This window comes from Magallana gigas, chromosome 1 (assembly GCF_963853765.1).
Source record: "Magallana gigas chromosome 1, xbMagGiga1.1, whole genome shotgun sequence".
Taxonomy (NCBI): domain Eukaryota; kingdom Metazoa; phylum Mollusca; class Bivalvia; order Ostreida; family Ostreidae; genus Magallana; species Magallana gigas.
Genome location: NC_088853.1, coordinates 31,749,278 through 31,763,654, shown reverse-complemented (window position 1 = coordinate 31,763,654; position 14,377 = coordinate 31,749,278). Strand labels below are relative to the sequence as shown.

At 35.4% G+C, this 14,377-nt stretch overlaps 1 protein-coding gene and 1 long non-coding RNA gene across 2 annotated transcripts in view; both read right to left on the bottom strand.

Moving 5' to 3' along the window:
- The window catches only part of LOC117687290 (uncharacterized), a 259,261-nt gene that overhangs the window by 6,273 nt on the left and 238,611 nt on the right, over positions 1–14,377 (bottom strand). The gene's annotated exons all lie outside the window — the stretch shown is intronic.
- On the bottom strand, positions 6,717–11,181 carry LOC136269986 (uncharacterized). Its single transcript, XM_066066067.1, has 2 exons — positions 10,990–11,181; positions 6,717–10,711 (listed from the first exon to the last, which is right to left on the bottom strand). The coding sequence occupies exon 2, from the start codon at positions 10,601–10,603 to the stop codon at positions 7,139–7,141; it is 3,465 nt and encodes a 1,154-aa protein (XP_065922139.1). The 5' UTR covers positions 10,604–10,711; positions 10,990–11,181; the 3' UTR covers positions 6,717–7,138.

Below are 14,377 nucleotides of genomic sequence, written 5' to 3'. Positions count from 1 at the left end.
AAATGATGTCACAATTATGCATTTGGTATTTACATTATGTAATTATCATAAATTTCTGATAACAGTTACATGTATATACAATTATGCAGTTTATTGATTGGCTGTATTTGGAAACTGAAATCGAAAATTAGTTGCGAAATATTTATAATTGTACATAAACATTAAAATACACGCATGAAACAGAAGAAAAAAAAAGAAAATTAAAGAAAATACTATGAAAAATTAAACATTAGAGGCAGGTGGGGAATTTTAAAGAAATATTCCGAAAGAACAGAATTGGTAGTCACAGGTTTTACGTGTACATTTGCAGCGTCCTGAAAGAAAGTGAATTAGCGCATTTTTCAAAACATAAAGAGTCGCTAGAGTCCCCGCGTTTAATTTCATTCGTCAAATGATGACAACAATATTGAGTGACCAAATACAACACTTTCTACTTCTTGATGATATACATTTAAAAGTGCAATAACTCTAGATCTTAAGCCTAAAAATTGTAAAATCAATATTTATATAGGGGGACGAAAATGGATGTAAATACAGGGTTTTGTTTGTTTTGAAAGTTTAATCCGTCAACGTGACGACACAATTTGATATATATACAAATAAGATACTTTGTCAGAGAAACAGTACACATAATAAAAAAATGTTCAAAGAGGACTAATTTATAACAATTGACGGAAACCGTCCGGTTTATCCATAAAGAATAAATAATAATAATATACTTGTTACGATTAGTTAGTGTTTCAAACATTTAAAATGAATACATTTTTTTTACAGTTTTATATATTAATACTTCACATATATAAGATTATTATGCCATTAAAACTTTACAGGAAAAATCTAAAGGACAGTCTACAATGAAATCAAATTGCCTTCATTTCTTGATTACCCCATGCATGGCATGAAAGACCGTGGACGTGAAAAAAAAAATGCCAAGGTTATTAAATCAAGAAACATGTTAATAATATCACTTTTTATCATTGCAACTTTAGAAAACATCTATAGTTTGCTTTTATTCATATGAGCATTTCTTAATTATACCGTTTTTAATCAACTCGCTCCAAAGACCATTTCCATAGACATTATTAAATGCATGTTTAAGATCATCAAATGCACATTCAAGCATATACACAAGTGTTTGTAATTAAAATTGCAGTGTTTTTGTTATTATCTAAAATTAAATGGTTTTATTTTTCTAAAACAACCTACTTAGATTTCACTGATAAGGTTAATCTCTGATGCATATCTAAGACTCTAAAGGCTGATGATCACGCCAAAGTCCCATGATCTGCGCCAAAGGCAAAACCATAAACGGGCACCAAAGTCCGATGGCGACGGAAAAAGAATGTCTGTGACGTCTCGTCACACCATCTTTGTTTTCAATATATAGACACCATAATTTTACACCTGAATAATTTTCATGTGTACAGCTAATGGCGGGTTACTTGTTTCAATTTAAAAAAAAAAGAAAACGTTAAGACTTGAGTATGTTCTATTTACAATTGTAGAAATGATACTATCAAAGTCTTGTAAAATTTTAAGTACAGAAGTGGTATATAGGACATAGTTTACGGTACTACTGTCAATACAAGTTGTCCCACCTTTATTCCTGCCACTACCAGATCGGCTATTAATATTGTTTATTTCATTAATTTAAAAAAATCAATTAATTTATATCAATAATTATATCAGTGGTATCTTCTACAGTTCTCTCAAGCAGAACATGACAGCTTTCAAATGCCTGTTCAACAATAAATAATGTACATCGATTTAAAGGGGCATAGACCGAATTTGATTAATATTATTTTTCCGATGATAATGTTTACAATGCTTCAGTAAGACAATTTTCATCGGCAACCAAACTTTGACTGTCTTTCGATGAGTAATGCACTGTTTTAATATGTACATGTAACAGCTTTTGTTTACATTTAATGTTGAAGTGGAAATTCAAGTTTTCATTTTAAACTGAATATGTTGAGCGTTATATGTAGGAAGTGTTGACTTATGCTTTAAATAAATACAACGATAGACAAACCAGCTTGAACAGATTTTAACTGGCATATTCAACCTATGTAAACAAACAAAAAACAAAAAAAACACGTCACGAGTCTTGTTATTAATCGAGACAAAGTTCTGTGAGCCCTACGGGCACTGTACCAGTTATCGGCTAAAATTTAACATTTTCTTTTAGTAATTCCTTATTTCTTGATATTTTTGGATAAAACTTGACATACTTTAAAACGTGAACTCTTTATTTATCAATCTGTTAGTTTATATCATTATTTAGAACCCAAAACATCTTTTTTTTTTTCTTTTTAGCGCGCCCCGAATTTGCCGAGTTTTTACGATTTACTGTACCAGTTATCGGCTTCGTGATAATAACATAGTAAAATCCGTGTTCATGTCGATATTATACTCTGTTAAATGTAGTTTGAATTATGCCCCTTGTGGGGTCAGACTAAAGTAGTCGGGGTCATGATACATTATAAACAAATCTCTAAAATTATTCGTTTATTATCAGACGGTAATACGCCAAATCGTAGACTATTCAGAGCATAATTATGCAATCAGGCGTTCAATTGCGCTACGAATCTGTCGGAAATTTGTAAATCCCTTTTGTTTATACATGTTTAATGTATTGATTTTATATGTGAAATTAAAGAAGGGATATAATAACGTATCACAAAGAGGTAATATTCTATTTTTAACTTATTACGTCACTTCCCCCACTGCCGAACGTGCAAAGATGTAAACTCAGCGGTAAACAATGATCGTTTAAGCTCATGTATAAAACATATTCAAGAAAATTTTCAAACAAACTTACTTTTCTTTATTCGAAAAAGACGACTGAATTAAAAAATCTTGGATTGTTGCCTGCTTTAAACCCGAACTCTCAGTTTAGCGGATAACTGGTCTTAGCCGATAACTGGTACAGTACCAGTGTATTTTGCATACTACTCTACGACTGGCTCTCGGATTTTATTAGATCGATAGTAATACAGTCATAAAGCACTGTAAATAGTTAAAACATATATTTAAAATAGAATTTAACTATCATCATAGCTATGTCCCTTCAAAATATATTAATCAATGTACTGAAGTACTGACGTGAGTTGATTTTATCGATTATTATACATTTCAAATTCAACAATATCTTATATTGCATAAAAAGTAGTTTCTAATATGTATTTGAATAACGCACATTTTTTATAACATGGGTTCTCTGACTTTTTCAACAAGAATTTCGAGAAAACCCCATAAGAATCCCATAAGAATCATGTGTAATATTTAAAAACAGAATTAATCCATCAAACTGCCTATCAATAATCGAAATGTGTCTGAGAAATTGTATGGATCCAAGCAATATTGAACTCTGGTTTCGTTCACACAGACGCTCGGCTACTAGTATATCCGTTAGTCTCCGAAAAACAAGAGAGACTCTGCTTGTCGGGGATTTACGGAGACAACCGTCAGATTGAACGAGACTATATTAAACTAAGGCGTAGGAATACCTCCGACTAAAAGAAATATTTAGATAGTTTTTACCATTTAATATCTGACCATTTTATAGGTATTTATAAATAAGTTTTCTAGAAAAAACAATGTTTAAAGACAATGTACATCGAATTCATCGATTATTTTCAAGAACTAAGTCTTGTCATTTGTGATTTGTGCTGAGGTCCAAAACCTGTTTCACTTCCGGTTTGTCATAGTAAATGCATAGAAGAGTTGATTAAAGTCAACTCCCAGAAATCATCAGAAATAAAAACATCGTTCAAATTTAGCTATAAATCAACTATGACATTAAAGTTGCCCAATAGACAAGGACATTTAGATTCATTTGTAATACTGATCAATTCTTGTTTCTTATAATTCATATAGTTTCTAATAAGCATGCAGGTGATGCATGGACTACATTCTAGTAGAATGTAATCAACGCCGCAAATAAGTTTTCATGCAGATTTGGAAACACTTTTGTCTTGTTTAAACCAAAACACATATTCACAATTTGCGTCATTTCTACATATTTTACAGTTGTATCTGTAATGTTATGAACTGCTTCATATTGTATCTCAACAGCCAATTCGTTTCCGTTTCTTTATTAATCAAATGTAGGAAAAGATTGACTACAATAAAAGGTAAAATTACGAAACTTACTTTGATGTACACGTATAAATCTGACAGAAATTTCCATTATAATAATAATAATGCCTGACCTGATGATATATTATATAATGAACAAGCAATGTACGAAAATATTAGAGTAGAACATTTAGGCTTGACCGATGTTCCATACCCTTCATTTTGTTTACATATTGAAACTTGTTTAAACGACAAAATTACACTATGGGGGGAAACGCAAAAAGTTATTACTGTGTATAACAACAATGCAAATGGTAATTACCGTGATTATTCTCTGATACATCTATTATTATTCAACAAACAGTTCAAACTTCACTACGCCGTAGTCTACAGTTCTTACAAGTATGGCGGCCTTGCATCACATAACGAAAATAATATGTCCGGACGAAATTGGGGAAAATGAAAAACCTGTTATGATAAATTTGGAAAATAAATTTGGAAAATAAATTTGGAAACCATAAAATCAATTTTATATACCGGCCCCTAAAATATGGTCCTACCTAGAACATATTTTACAATTTTGCATACAAAACAACTTAGTCTTTCTCATCTGACTCCAACACGAGACAAACTTTGGCTATTGGGCGCGTAAGAATACTGGACACAGTTTTCACTTTGACAACACGCACGATACCATGTACATCCTTCTGAACCTCCAGAACTCGACCAAGATTCCAATGATTCCTCGGTCCATTTTCGACAATGAGAACCAAGTCACCTTCTTTAGCATTGCGACCTTGCTTCAGCCACGTCTGTCTACTCTGAAGAAGAGGTAGGTACTCCTTAATCTATCTGCGCCAAAAAATGTCTGCAAGGTACTGGATCTGTCGCCATCTACGGCGTACATATTTGTCTCTTTGTGAAAAAGTTCCAGGTGGTAATGTTTCTCCGGATTTGAGAAGTAGCAAATGGTTTGGTGTTAGAACACTCAGATCACTTCGATTATCTGATGTAGGCGTCAAAGGTCTTCCATTGAGAATAGCTTCAACTTCACAGAACAACGTTGCGAGTCCTTCATCGTCGAGATGGATAGTTTGTTCATGTAGAACAGAAAATAGCACCTTTCTAACAGATCTGATGAGCCGCTCCCAGACACCTCCAAAATGTGACGCTGATGGTGGATTGAATGTCCAATCTATCCCTGACTGCAGTAAGTGAGAATGAATCTGGTTTATGTTCCATGTTTTGAGAGCTTCTTTTAGTTCTTTCTCAGCACCCACAAGGTTTGTACCATTGTCCGACCTGATAAATTTTGGTTTTCCTCTCCATGCAATGAATAGGCGAATAGCATCAATACATGAATCTGTATCCAAGGAGAATGAAACTTCAAGATGAATTGCTCGGGTGTTAAGACAAGTTAATATCACACCATAGCGTTTTACCATACTCCTTCCTCTCTTCAACTCAAATGGTCCAAAGTAGTACGTCCATGCCTTCATAAGTAAAAGGCGGATCATCTGTTTTAAGCCTTTCAGCGGGTAAATTAGCCATCTTCTGCTGCATTGGAGGAGACTGGTATCTTCTGCATATAACACATTTCGAGATAAGCGATTTCAATAGAGAAGAAACACCAGTAATCCAAAACTTCTCTCGAATCACAGCTAAAGTGGAATTCTTGCCCAGATGTCCTGTAAATCTGTGGGCATCTAACACAATCAACTTTGCCAGTCTGGAATTTTTTGGGACAATCATTTGATGCTTTGCGGTAAAAGGTACGTTTAGCTTTTCTAGTCTTCCTCCAACCTTTAAGACTCCTTCATGTAGAAACGGATCCAATCTGGAAAGCTGCGAAGACCTTTTGACATGTCCGTGTTTGGCTACAAGATCTTTCAATTCGCTAGCGTAATATCGTCTCTGCTCATATGCAATAAGTTCTCTTTCTGCTCTATCAAGGATGTCAGCATTGAGGTATGGAATGTTCTTTACTAATCTAGGCTTCTTTAATCTATTTTCACTCCCCATGTTTTCATTCTGCTTGATCTTTTCTTCAGGAATCCCAGAGTTCATCATTTTCTCATGTCTTTCTCTCTTCTGAATGACTGTTTTCCGCAGGTTATCCTTGGCTGTCAGGAACCATCCAACAGCAACTTTCATTCTTTTCCAGTCTGAGAAATGTTCCGGAATTCTTTCAACACCTTCTACTGGAGATTGTATGAGAGCAGTGTTGGCACATTTTTTCACTTTCACATCATTCGTCGCCAGAGTGGTATCAATTTCATGTTCCGCTGGCCAGGTAGATTCTTGTTTCCAGAGAAATTTGGGTCCATGGAACCAACGCTGATTATCGATAAATTTAACAACTGACGAAACCCCTCTATATGCACAGTCGGCTGGGTTCTCTTTTGTGTTGACATAATGCCATTGGTCAAAGTTTGTAGCGGCATGAATGATGGCAAGCCTGTTCGCAACAAAGGTTTGAAATCGAGTCTTTGTGTTAGCTATATAACGAAGCACTGACATACTGTCAGTCCAGAAGTGTATCTTTTCTATAGGATAGTCTAGTTGGTCATCAACTAATTTGCTTAACTTCACAGCTATAGTAGCAGCTGCAAGCTCCATCCTAGGGATTGTCATCGACTTAAGTGGTGCGACTCTTGATTTTTCCATCACAAATGAACAATGTACTACCTTATTCTCATCAGTCATTCGCAGATATATGACAACTCCCATACCAAGTTCACTCGCATCTGCAAAACAATGTAACTGGTACGACGCCGAGTGTCCAAAATTCTTTGGTTTGTAACATCTTTCAATCCTTACATCTTCTAATTGTTTTACTTGTGTAAGCCAGCTGTTCCAGTTTCTCAACAAAGTTTCATCGATTTTCTCGTCCCATCCTATGCCATTTCTACACAGCTGTTGCAGCAAAGATTTAGCTGTCATAACAAATGGTGATGCAATGCCGAGAGGATCGTATATGGAACTCGTCACAGATAGAATTCCTCGTCTTGTCGTTGGTTGGTCCTTTATTCCTAGTTGAAATCCCAAGGAATCACTCTCAACAAACCAATACACCCAGGGCACGCTCTATCAATGTTTCACCATTTAGACTCAACTTCTTGATGTCATTAGCTCTATCATCTTCTGGAACTGACTTTAAAACCTCTGCACAGTTACTAATCCACTTTGTTAAACGAAATCCTCCCTTTTTACAGAGGTCTATCAAGTCCTTAATAAGAGATATGGCTTCCTCTTCAGTGTTAAGCGATGCTAAGCAGTCGTCAACATACATGTTTCTCATCATGACATTTTGTACATATTGATCATATTCTTCGCCATATTCTTTGACGGTCTTTTGCAATGCATAATTACAGCATGCCGGTGAAGACGTAGTCCCAAAAATGTGCACTTTCATTCTGTAATGATTAGGTTCAGCATCCAGATTTCCATCTTTCCACCAAAGGAATCGCATGCAATCTCTATCCTTCTCTGGTACGATAACTTGATGGAACATGGCCTCTATGTCACCTTGTACTGCGATACGTTCCTGTCGAAATCTCAAAAGTACACCCAAGAGGCTATTGGTTAGGTCAGGTCCTTGTAGTAATTGACTATTTAGAGACACACCCATAAAAACTGCTGAACAATCAAAAACTACTCTTATCTTTCCTGGCTTCTTTTCATGGTATACACCGTGATGAGGAAGATACCATACTCGCCCGTCATCCCTCTTTAGCTGCATCTCAGGAACTGCTTCTGCGAAACCCTTTTCAAACAGTTTGTTCATAAAGCTGATATAATCATTTCTAAATTGGGGATTTTTCAACATCTTCTTCTTCAAACTTTCAAGTCGTTGCTGTCCTTGAATCATATTATTTGGTAGATTCACAGAATTCTCTCTGAATGGTAGTCCTATGGAATAATGACTATTTTCTTGACTGATAGATCCTTCTACCTGACTCAGAAACTTCTTATCTTCCACTGAATGTTCTCTTTTGTCTTCTTTAGCACGTTCTGGAAAATCAGAGTTTATTGATGCCTTAACTAATTCTTCTAGTTTCATGTCACATTCACAATATTGTTCAATTGTCACTTTGTTCACATCACATGTTCTAGTTTCTCCATCCCTGAGTACGTTCCATACGATCCATCCTAACCGCGTCTTAGTAGCGTGAGGGGAACCGCTAGGACCAGTTACCACATCATATGGAGCGAAAGCTTCTGGAACATTGCTACCTAAGAGGAGGCCAATCTCAGCATTAACATCTGTAAGTGTAACATGCGATAAATGGGGCCATCTTGATATTTCCTTCTTAGTTGGGATATGGTCATGGTTGACCGGCATCTTGTCTTTAGTGTAGACTTTAGGAAGATCAATGAATTCTGTCATGCTCATGTCGCTGATCTGCAGACCCTTAACTGAGTGAGATGACAGTTGGTAGGCTTCTCCTATTGTGTTCAAAGTGATGTTACATCTCTTGCCACTTGCTCCGAGTTGCCGCATTAGGTTTTCAGTGCAAAAGGAGACACTACTGCCCGAGTCGAAAAATGCATATGTTACGACACTATGGCTTTTGTCCTTCAATTTTATTCTTACCGGGATTATAGCCATGGCACATGTTTGATCACCGGCCCCAGTATCACAACAAGCACTAATACTTGAATTATCTGCAAAGCAATTAGCAGCAGACTGCTTTATTTTCGGAACTGCAAGTGAAGAGTCACCAGCCTCGCTCTTGTGATTTGACACGTTTACTGAGGATTTTGTTGGATCATGAAGAATTGTAGGGTGAAAACGTCCGCATAATGAACACTTCAGTCTGTTTCTACACTTCATACTCATGTGTCCTTTCTTCAAGCATCCATAACACAGTCCTTTACTCTTCATAAAGCTGTATCTTTCCTGGAGACTTATCCCTATGAATTTCTTGCAGTCACTGAGTAGATGAGAAGAATTTTCGCAATAAACACATTTCACGTTTAAGTCTGTTGGTTTAGATGTGTCATTTATAATGTCCGTTGACAGTACAACTTTCTTCTGTGGTTTAGAATTGCTCTGTCGAGATTCGTTAACTGATATGTTTCCATAGGTTGGATCGTTGGATTTTTTAGCTTCATTTTTTATGAAAGTCACAAAGTCTGAAAATGCCACTCTTTTCTTTGCATCCCTTTTCTTCAAGACGACGCTTCTCCATCTGTCATGCATGTTTATTGGTAATTTCAACATTAATCTTTTCATGTTTTCCTGATAGTCTAAAACTTTGATGCTATCCATACTCTCTGCAGCATTTTGACATTCTACCAAGAATAAGGAAAACTCATCCAACATTTTTGAGTCTTTCACTTGAGGCCATTCGAGAGCTTTCTTAATAAAGGTTGTGACGATTAGTTCATCGTCGCCGTACCTTTCTTTAAGTTGGTTCATTGCTGCTTTGTATGCCCTCTTGCCGTCCATATGGCTGAAGCCGGATACGACGCGACCTGCCTCCCCATGTGTCATTTGTTCCAGATAGTTCATTCGTTCATCATCGTCTTTAGTGTTTATAACTACTTTAGCATGGAACTGTCTAATAAATCTTCTATATTCCAGTGGGTCTCCGCCGAACCTTTTTATTTCTGGTAAGGGTCTTCTCAAATAGTTAACAACATCTTGTAGCGCATCTTGTTGGTTTGTTTCCTTATCAGTGCTGTGGGATCTTGGAACAAAGGTGTTGGCATTTGGATCCAAAGAGCATGATATCTGTGACCCAATTTCTTGTTGAAACTTAGGCGTTCGTGGCGAAGGTTTTGGAATTAATTGTCTAGGACAACCAACACTATCTTCCTTATTCTCAATAAAATCAAACCGATTAAAAGACTGTTCTTCAGGAATATTTTCATATTTTTGTAGCACTTCACTTTTAGCGTGTGATACTGCAATACCTGTGTCGATATCCAGCTCCTCTTCATCTAGTTTCAGTTGCAGCTTAGCCATCTCGAGTTGCTTTTTTCTCCTCAGGACAGATTTACGAGCTTCTAATTCTGCTAACTTTGTTTCTTCTTTAATTCTTTGTGAAGAAATGTTTGATGCATTAGAAGTGAATGATGTCGCATGACTTTTAACTTTAATGATCTTGCTTTTTGTCTCTTTCATGCGAGAAAAGTAATCTTCGACTTCCTTCTTAAAGTTAATCAGGAATATATCATAGTCATAGTGATCTGCAAACATTTCACTCTTTTCCCTTTCATCTATTTGCGTTGCAAGTTCATCAAAATAATTGAGGAAACGTTCATATGTATTCAACCATGCACTGTATTGTTTTCTCACATCTTCAGTGTCACTTTTATTTTCAAACATCAAGGTCTTTATTTGTGAACCTAATGTTTTCAACTTTCTAAACGTGCTATAATATTGTTCTAATTTATATGACTTTCCACGTTCTGTAAGTTTTCTGTTTCTTGAGGGTCGTGATTCTCCAACATCAAGTTCTGTGGCATCTGCCAATGGCTTCTGGCCATCTTCTTCGGACTCCTTGGCTGCCATGTCGGAAGTAATCACGTCAATGATGTAATGTTATGAACTGCTTCATATTGTATCTCAACAGCCAATTCGATTCCGTTTCTTTATTAATCAAATGTAGGAAAAGATTGACTACAATAAAAGGTAAAATTACGAAACTTACTATGATGTACACGTATAAATCTGACAGAAATTTCCATTATAATAATAATAATGCCTGACCTGATGATATATTATATAATAAACAAGCAATGTACGAAAATATTAGAGTAGAAAATTTAGGCTTGACCGATGTTCCATACCCTTCATTTTGTTTACATATTGAAACTTGATTAAACGACAAAATTACACTATGGGGGGAAACGCAAAAAGTTATTACTGTGTATAACAACAATGCAAATGGTAATTACCGTGATTATTCTCTGATACATCTATTATTATTCAACAAACAGTTCAAACTTCACTACGCCGTAGTCTACAGTTCTTACAAGTATGGCGGCCTTGCATCACATAACGAAAATAATATGTCCGGACGAAATTGGGAAAATGAAAAACCTGTTCTGATAAATTTGGAAAATAAATTTGGAAACCATAAAATCAATTTTATAGTATCCCTTACCACTTTAAAGAGTTGAACAGAGCGGGCATTTGTAATTTATTGACTGTTTTATATGTTATATCACCAGGTAGAAATAAACAGCAATTTAAAAAGTCCACCGGGATATGATGTTGGTTGGTCACGTGATCATTTCCTGTGAAGCCCGAAGGGCTTCTCAGTAGATTTGATCACGTACCAACCAACTTTATTTCCTAGTGACGACCCTTTTAACATTGCTGATTATTATATTTTTGTTTGAAAAAAACAACCAAAAAAAAAACTGAATCGTTCAGAACGGTTAAAATTACAGAAATTTTATGTTTACAATAATTCAAGCGACAAGCGATAACGCGTGCCATGGCCATTGTGAAGTCATGAAATATCTCATACAGCATTGAACGTTTTCGCTATTCTATAGGTTTATATTTGGAAACATATTTGCTAGTGTATACATTTGAGTATCATAAAAAATCGTCAGTTTTGGTTTCAGTAAAACCTATTTCATCATATTTTGTAACGACCTCTGTCAGTTCTCCAGTTGATCCATATCTACCTGAATGATAATCGGGAGTTGATCTTTTACGCTGCTTTTTGTTTGGTTGTCGGTAACTTCCTCGCAAGGTTTGTTGACTCGAATGGCTAGATCCATTCTGTCACGTGTATGCAATTTGAGGGGCGGATGCGACACATGAGCACATTTTCCTCTATGCACAAGACATCACGGATCAGTTTTGCGCTTTTGTTTCTTTCTTGGCACGACACGTGTCCGGGTAAAACTTTTCTGGGGAGTATTGTTTATTTACCAAAACATTAGATCCCTTTATTTTCTCTGCAGAGTGTGCCCGAATGAACTCCCTTGTTATATCTAATATATGCCACAATGTTTCGTGGATGTTCACAAAAAATGCTCAAACTTTCCCTCAAAGAAACGAAATGCTATTGGTCTAATTCTGCTAGGTGTAATATACACAGGTGCCATGTTATGTAATAATTATCATCATTATCCTTAAAAAACTCTTTTTTGAACTGTTCATGTCTTGAACAATTTTCCTCTTTTCAGATAATCTCTCTTATCGATCTTCTACAATTATTTCGACTTTTGAGTCTTACACGGAATGCTGGACGAATGATGGGAATTTAAACACATCGCAAACATATTGCTCTCACACTGGTCTAAATAAAACAGTAACATGGTTGCAAGACTTAGTGGATCTTTGGAAACATTGCGGAATCAGCATTGTTAAATTATATTAAAGAAGAGAAGGTAGCCACATTTTTTTATCTGTTTATCAAATCCAATAAATTGTGTACATGAGCATACCAAAATGAAATGATATTTCAATGCAATTGAGCTTACATTCAAATCAGAAAACGTAAAGTGTCATTGATCAAAAATGTAAATAATGTAAACGAAGCGGCGTGTATGGTATAAAACAATAAACGCAACAATCAAATGGATATGCCTTCAGCTAATGCAGAGCTATTGAACTGAATTTAATGAATTGAACATAAATAGAAAATTGAAACCTGAGTCGGCTGAATTGAAAAAGAAAGGGAAATACATGCGATGGCTTGTGATAGTATTCACTGTGTAGCAAGATTCGTCAAAACTTGGTTATTGAATGTGAGTTAGATCGCTGGAGTATGTAACTGGGCATAACCATGATGCAAGAAGACGAAATCGCGTTAATCATTGACTAAAATAGTTGATATCAGGCATCGTTTTTGAAAGTAGTGGAAGGGGGGGGGGCAGACTCATCCAAAAAATCTTGACAAGCAAAAAAAAAAGGGGAAAAAAATCAGAGAAGGGAAATTTATACTTTTCCAAAATCTGGGGCTGGCGTAGTATATAACTTCAAATTCATTCCTCATTTCTTTATTTTAATATCAATTTTTTACATACTCCCTAAAAAGTGGGGGGGGGGGGGGAGGCCAAGTCAATGATAATTCAATTTTTAATATGTAAATTTTTAGAAAAATGTTGCTGCGAGAAAACGTGGGGGGGGGGGGGGGGCAGGCTTATATGCTCATTAATATAATTATTCCTGGAATTGGAACAGCCAGCTTCGCCGTAAACGTGACTTTTAATTTTCTATTTAGTGAATTGATTAATGTGAATTGTTTATCTTTCAAGGTTTAACTTTTAATTTTTATATATATATATATATATATATATATATATATAAAGTTGTATTTTGTTTGTTTGCAATTAAACAGACAAAACTTTACATTTTGTTGACAGTGTTTATTTTGGAAATTCCCGTTCTATAAATAGAGTTAAGTCAGAACATTACAGAAATGTAGATCAGGCAAAAAGCTTATTGGTGCAGGTCTTAAAAATGTTTTCGACCAATCAGAAGCGTCACTATCTCGTCAAACTAATAAATATAAAATATTATTAAAAGACGAACACTTGTCTTAGCTGCAGATCAAGAATAGACTAGGTATAACATGTTATAGTCTATACACACCTGCACACACAAACAAATAAATTAGCACCCTTTTTTTGCATATTAATTTTAATTTTTTAAACATTCTGTTACATGTAAATACCAAATGCAATCGACATTTTATTACTAATTTTATCAATATTTTGGCCTGGTGTTTTTTTAAACACGCTTACCGACATCAGATAGTAAAGTTACATTCAAATCGATAGTTTCATTTTTTACACGTAAACAAAGCTTCTCCACTTTATGAGAATGACTAGTGTTTAAAAATGTTCACAGTCAACTTTAGAGACGACATCTGGTTATATGTTGTAATGTTTTGATATCAAATATTTGTGCCCATTGTGGAATATCATCTTCTGCCTTTTTTCGCTTCGGGATTTGTGCATGTTTACAGACGAAATTAAAACCATTTGTTACTGTGAAACTAATCAGGCAGCCTAATCATAGCCGCGAAGACTTAACGAGAGTCTTGGCCCCTAACTTCAGGGGCCAGCCCCTTTTTCTTGAGTTCATTCATAACGTGTCACGAATACAAAATTGTTTTGTTCTTACACCTATCTAAACTTGTTGTTCATTTTTTATAGATACAAATGATTGAATATTTTAGGGACAAGCCCTTTAGATCCTTAATGGGGACAGACATTGTTGTTTTGATTAATGGAATCGCTTAGTATCATCAATGCAGGCATTTTATCTTCTACAATGCTAAACAAAATATGTCTCCTTCTCAAGATATGTAAAATGTTT